We start from the raw sequence: 6,878 nt of genomic DNA, 5'->3' as shown, positions 1-6,878 counted from the left end.
GCAGTGAACTGTTAATGGCTAATATTTATTTATTTATTTAAACTTCAATGCACAGTAAAATTCTATGTACATTTGGCGGACATATCACCCTTTAACTATCTACTGCTGAACATAATCCTCCCCCTTGAGGGGGTTTGCCAGTGGTCACCACGCCTGGCAAGCGGGTTGGTAACCGCAGTTAGGCTTTAGAAATGTTTTAAGAGGGACGCTGTTGCCCATACCTCGGCCTCCCTTAGTCGCCTCCTACGACACACAAAGGAAGAGATAGCCTATTTAATGCCGGGGCCAAACGGCATGTATATGTTATGCATTAAAATTTTATGTATGTTATTATTTACATACAGATATATCTTTCATGACCTTGGAAAAATATTGCTTTACTGAAAAATATTTAATAGAAATTTTTATACAAGCACAAGATGCGCTAGATATTTCACGAACACATTAAAATTTCTATATCTTATTTGGAGGGTTGTTTGAGGCCAGAACTTTTCCGATAAATTAATATTGAAGTTGCGTTATAATTTTCATGATCACGCCATACCATTGAAAATACTTTCTTCAACCTTTATCTGTCTATACATTTTAATTATATCAGACACAAGACATATAGGATAACGACGCCAACGTATTGATTTAAAGATACGCCATTGACAACTTGCATCGAAAACAACTCTTACTTTTGTAGTGGTTCTATTTTAAATCAGTGTGAAAATACCTATTGATTTCACGCGGACAAAGTTATCACGTATTAACAGTAGTTAACAGAAAATGCTTAAATTATGTATACTAAAGTCTAATTTTAATAATAACATTTATGTTACAATAAACTTTTTCTTCCTTGTATATTATGGTAATTCTAAGTATAATAGAAAATCATAAGGCGACTAAGAGAATTTAATGATAGAGGTATAGGCAGAAGCGTCCCTCTTAAAATATCATCAAAGAATAACTGCGGTTCCTGCCAAGCGGGGCAACTACTGGTAAAACCCCGTTATGGGGGAGTTCAGCAGTGAACTGTTAATGGCTAATATTTATTTTGGAGTAGAGAATGATGCTTATTTAAACTTCAATGCACAGTAATTAATAACATTACTTTTATGTACACACAATTTTGGATCAATAAACTCTAACAAATCTAGGACAGTCTTGGAACTGCTCTACCAGTCGACCATTGGGCAAACATTTTTGACTTGGACAAGCATTTGAATAGAGAAAAAATAAATCTAGCAATATTTGATAAATTTTTTTGATTCACATAATATATTTTTTATTAATATCTTCTCTCCAATAAATATATACATGTGTAATCGGTACATGACGTAGTAATTGCTCCGCTTCCCCAACTAATAATCACGTCATCTAAATGTTTATTATTATGTACCAATGATACTCCATTCTGAATATTTGCCTGAGAACGGGGATCTATTACTATTGTTTTGTTCGGTATAACTTGCACGACTGCCTTAAACTAGTCAATGTTTCCTTCAGTTGAAATTTGTAATATATAACTCTTCAGTAGAATCATAGACGTTATTACATACGTAGGAACTAGTATTCAAATCTTTGTAGATTTTGAATAAGTTGTGTATGTGTCGAACTATGATTAATTCTTCTAAAGCTTCTAATCTAATACTAATATAATCTATAGAACGAAAATAAAGTTGGATTTTGCTCTACTAATTCTTTCACTTAAATCAAGCTGTACTTTTATATATGAATCCATTGTATAAGTTTAATTTTAAAGTTTCAATAATATCCAAAGTTTTTACAAGTAAATATTTATATGAAATGTTTAGAGTAAATTCCTTAGTCTTCTGTAATTAGATAAATAAAATGTACTCACAGTTCACCAGCACTTATCACTTACAACACTATGTTTAGTTCTTCTTCGATGTCCTTACGGCTGCAATATGACGATACAATGTTCAACAACAACAATTGACGCTCGCCGACTTCGTACAAAAATGCGATTTAAATTTGTCGTTAATCCTCGATACTCCGACTCGATGGACCAAAATATAGACGATTTACTCCAAAATGATACCACTTTTATAGTTCCACTAGCATAACAAAATTATAGTTATAAGACATTACACACAGAGATACAAGAATGGTATGCTAAAATTTCAAATCATTCTTATTCTTTTTTTAAATATACTATATGGCTTCTTTCCAGCCATGACCAAGTAATCTATGACTCAAACAGCAGGAGAAGCTTAAAGGAAAGTGATTTTTCTAAGAAATAGTTGCGCAATATGTGTTTAAAAGCTAGCTTGTTTAGGGTAGATGTTATGTCAAGTAAGAGTGTGTTCCAATGTTTAATAGCTAATATGATAACAATGATGATAATAAAGAAAAATAGATATACTAAAATTATTACCATTATGATAAAGAATGCCGAATACATACGAATACCTGTTTAGAATATTTACTTCTTCTATCTAATAAAATCATTTTATACGAACAATTTTTCGTCATAAAACTGTCAGAAAACACAGATAACTCACAATTGCATCTTCATATATGCCGGTTTATATCCTATTCTCAAATTTGCATTTTATGTTGTCACGGATGCGGCGCCATAGTTTTGGTAGATATATACTTCCGCTTACGCAAATCAAACTGACTCGGTTTATTAATGACATAACAGGAATTATTTTATTTATGAAAATAATTCAAGAAAATATAAAATACCGAATTCATATTCAGACAAAATTTTTTTTGTATATCGCGTTCAAACAAATAACTATAAAGGAAATTAGAAAGTCTATTATTAAAATTTATTTTAATTTTAATGAATTTTATTAAACTGATAGCGTCACGAAAATATTATATATTATAAATTTAATTAAAATTTATTTGAAGATATTATTTGTTTAAAAAATTTCATAAATATAATATATAATTTCACAGATAACGCAAACATAAACTTGATTATTTTAATAAATATATGTGTCTCTAAAGTTTAGATTATATTCTTTGAAATTCGTACTATGTGTCTTATAAATTAAAATCAAATGCAAATTACCTAAGAACAAGGCTGCAAAATAATGGAACTCATTTTTACATTTAATCATTTGGCCCAATGACAAACGCGTCAAATTTGAAGTTTACAACATCTGCCATTATATACCTATCATGTGTTTTTAAATATTTAATATATTTTTTCTATTTTTATTTTGTATAAAAGCTTTAATGAAATATGGCGATGGCTGAAAAGAAAAACGAGTACCCGCCAGGGGTCGAGGCGGATCGGAGGCTGTTGCCTTTCGACACCTGGGAAGATTATTTAGATTCGCTTATTGAAATTGCCGATCTGCGTAATATCAGAAGCATTATTTCGGCAAGGACAATAGCTGCTCTTGGTTATAGGTATGTTTCATCTATACCCTATCTTCTACCCCTACTAATATACAATATAAACACGAATGTGAAGATATTTGCTTATTAAATGGCTATGTGGAATTGAAGGAAATCTGGTAGATAACTACCTAGACTTTAAACTTATGATTTATTATTATAGGAATGAATTGAGATATCAAAATACATTTTAAAGTTATTACTTGTGTCACTAAAACATGTTTTGTTTAAAAAAAATAGCTATCAGCCAATAGTTGGCTCACCGTTTTTAGAAATTGTAAATTAGTTACGATTGACCTCGATCTCGCGTGAAAAATGGGAAACGGTGAGGTTGAAGATGAAGCTGGTTCCATGGTCCCACAAGTAGCTACAAATTGTTATTATATTAATATTTGCCTTAAACATATTTCGACAAATCAAAAATCAGAAATTATATCTTGCAAGATTTCATTATATTTTTTAATAAACTTAAAAATTTGTCCTTCATTGTCGATTTCTAGAACGAATGGTGACACATTAAGCGAAAAAGAGTTTTATACTCGTCGTGCTGTTATACATGGCATTGTTTACCCTGTCGTTAAATCTTACACATTGGCCAGCGAAGGAGCCAATCTTGAAGATCCATTCAATAGGGAACTGGCAGTGCGAGAAAGAGCTAATAGATTAGGAATTTTACAGGTAAGAAAATAGAGTTGCTAGCCTTGTTGCTACTCGCGGTTTTGCTTTGAGAATGCATTATTGGAACAATAAGATTTTTGTATTATATCAATCCATAATACATAAATTTAAGACACTAAAAATAAAAAGGACAAAAACGGAACAGACCATATTTTTTTTTATTAAATCTTTTTATATAAGAAAATATTAAAAATCGTTCTGCAGTTTCCTAATTGAATTAAATTTCTGTGTAAAAAATTCATAATATGAATGTCTAAACCGTACTATATACTATACGCACACTGTATTGTAGATACTTTAAAAAAAACACAATAAATATAGATAGTAATCTAGAATGGCGGAATAGTATTTTGAACAAATGTTAATTTATATATTAACTATACTTTGAAGTCAAACTCGGATAATTTATTTTAAAATGGCATGCAATACAACCTTCTTTTATTATTCCAGTCAATAATATTTATCAGACATTTCACAAAAGGTGGCTTCGAAATATCTGGTTACATAGATTATGCTCATAAGCTAATATCAGAAAACTGGACCGTATTCTTTAAATCCAACAAAACATTATGGCCTAAAGACAACGATCTAGGATACTACCACTGGCGCCACGGGACTGTAAGAAGTAACATGAGTAGGAATTATAAGGTAAAAACTTATCTCTATTTAAATTTAAAGATGTAATAGAGAAGACTATGCTCGGAGTTTCTTTGCATCATAAAATCCGAAATGAGGATATCCGTAGAACAATCATAGTGACGAAACCGAAGGATAAACAAACTGAAATTAGAAATTATCAAAAAACCTCTAAAAACAAAGTTATGTATGACCAGTTTTTAACCACAATTATGACCCAAAATGTGTGTGCCCGCCGAGTGTGCCCCAGCAATGGGCTACCCCTTCCTTTCCCGTGGCTAACGTAGGAGGGTGCTAAGGGAGGGTGAGCGATGGGCCGCAACGTCCTTCTTAAAATATCTCTAAAAGCCTAACTGCGGTTGCCAATCAGCCTGCCAAGCGTGGCAACTACAGGCAAAATGTGGGGAAGGCTTATGTCTAGCAGTGGACATAATAATGACCCAAAATAAGAAATTACGAATTGTAGTATCAATAATAATAACTATTAGGTGTCTATTTTGCATAAGAAATGTAATAAAGGTCACTTTCTCTTTATATTTATATATTTATGGATGGTACTCTTAGCGCCATAATGAACACGTAGTTTTTAAGATTGAGAATGATTCATAGGCTATTTTTTGTTTCAATCAATCAAAATATCTGGATCATGCTAACGAAGTTATGAGTAAAAACTAGTAATGAAATAGATATTATATAATATATAAATAGAAAAGTAATTAAAGATTGTTCCACAAAAAAAAAAAAAAAACTTCAGTAGTGACAAAACCAGTTATTTTGGTCTATAAACTATATTACTAAATTGACCTAAATAAAGTTTATATGAGACCAATCGGTAAATACATCCTTTAAGATAAAAAAAAAGATTTTTCTGAATCAGTTTAGAATTGACGGAGTTATGAGGTAACAAATATAAAAAAAATACAACCGAATTGAGAACCTCCTTCTTTTTGAAGTCGGTTCAAAACACTAAAACACTGTAAACAATGTATTCCATCTATAGTTCGATATAAAGAATATTTTATTCCATACTTGTGGTGTTGAAATATTTAATATGCAGTGACAAACTCGTACGCTTCACTCGGACCGATTTATTTGGCAACAATGTCGATAACGAGAATCCAAAAGTTTCGAGTGAATTCTTGCATAGCTCTCTACTGTTTCCATGAAATCTTATTACAATTTTAATAGTACTTTCAATAGTAGGCATTTGAAATTTATATTATTGAGAAAGATAAATAAGCTAACAATACACTTAATGGAAAATTATTATCTTCCATAAACCATGAAAATCATAAGAAATGAAAATCACCATCCACTATTGGCTAGTGCACCCTTATTTGCTTTTTACATTACATCTAAAAATTAAATTGTCGTGGTTGTTATATATTTTTTTTTTAAGTATAATTACCGTACTTAATAATCAACTAGCAATCAAGCCTGGCTTCGTACTGATACATTAAATTTTGAAAATAATGTTTGCTGTTAAAGTCTTAAAATCCGTTGAGTATTTATTAAGTTTATCTATTACAAACAATCAAATCTTTTCTCTCTTCTCTTTTTTCATGACTAGGTACAATTCACAATTTGACGTACCTGAAAGTAATAAATAAATAACTTCGCTATTATTTGTTTATCAAGCATTTTTTAACTTATGTGTTCATATTTTTTAAATCTTTAAAGTCACCGCATATCCTCAGAGGAAAATTTTTCAACTCTGTCAACTGCAGACTTGCTCGTAATTGTAGAGTAATACTTTTGGAAAAAAGTACTACATAATTTTTTTCACGTATACATGGACTCAAAAATATTAAATTTATACTTTTTTTACGATTACATTTTTTCAATTTTAGCCATTGATGGATCCCGACAAAGGACTCCTTTTTCAAAATCGTCACGATCATAAAATAATTTGCCCAGACCCGCAACAGGATCCCGGTCAAAATACCACCAAACAGAGAATTTATTCGCCAAGGTACACACAAATAGAAATTTACGATCACGTTGTAAGAAGAAAGAGTTAGATATACAAAGTCTGTGAGTCGAACTGTAGACACATTAAATTGTTAAAATTATACTTTAATGTAATAAATGTGAAATTTGCTCTTAAAATTGTGAATCTGTTATAAGAATTGGACTTGCAAATTTGTGTTCTAATTTTAATATTTTGAAATATTTTATTTGCAAAATATTGTATTTCGGGA

The 6,878-nt window shown here is 30.7% G+C and overlaps 1 protein-coding gene across 1 annotated transcript; it reads left to right on the top strand.

Moving 5' to 3' along the window:
• Window positions 1-3,131: 3,131 nt before the first annotated feature.
• On the top strand, window positions 3,132-6,870 carry LOC113517628 (cilia- and flagella-associated protein 299-like). The gene is made up of 4 exons (XM_026902369.3): window positions 3,132-3,375; window positions 3,864-4,041; window positions 4,492-4,689; window positions 6,528-6,870. The coding sequence occupies exons 1-4, from the start codon at window positions 3,206-3,208 to the stop codon at window positions 6,696-6,698; spliced, it is 717 nt and encodes a 238-aa protein (XP_026758170.2). The 5' UTR covers window positions 3,132-3,205; the 3' UTR covers window positions 6,699-6,870.
• Window positions 6,871-6,878: the final 8 nt, after the last annotated feature.

Source organism: Galleria mellonella, unplaced genomic scaffold (genome assembly GCF_026898425.1).
Source record: "Galleria mellonella isolate WM207_F2 unplaced genomic scaffold, CSIRO_AGI_GalMel_v1 utg103, whole genome shotgun sequence".
Lineage (NCBI taxonomy): Eukaryota > Metazoa > Arthropoda > Insecta > Lepidoptera > Pyralidae > Galleria > Galleria mellonella.
The sequence above is the reverse complement of the archived record's forward strand: the minus strand, read 5'-3'. Positions and strand labels throughout refer to the sequence as shown.

Bases quoted from the DNA above. Each gene is read 5' to 3' on its own strand.
- LOC113517628 (XM_026902369.3), top strand. From the start codon at position 3,206: ATGGCGATGGCTGAAAAGAAAAACGAGTACCCGCCAGGGGTCGAGGCG. The intron at 3,376-3,863 runs GTATGTTTCATC...GTCGATTTCTAG, and splicing joins ATAGCTGCTCTTGGTTATAG to AACGAATGGTGACACATTAA. The intron at 4,042-4,491 runs GTAAGAAAATAG...TTATTATTCCAG, and splicing joins ATAGATTAGGAATTTTACAG to TCAATAATATTTATCAGACA.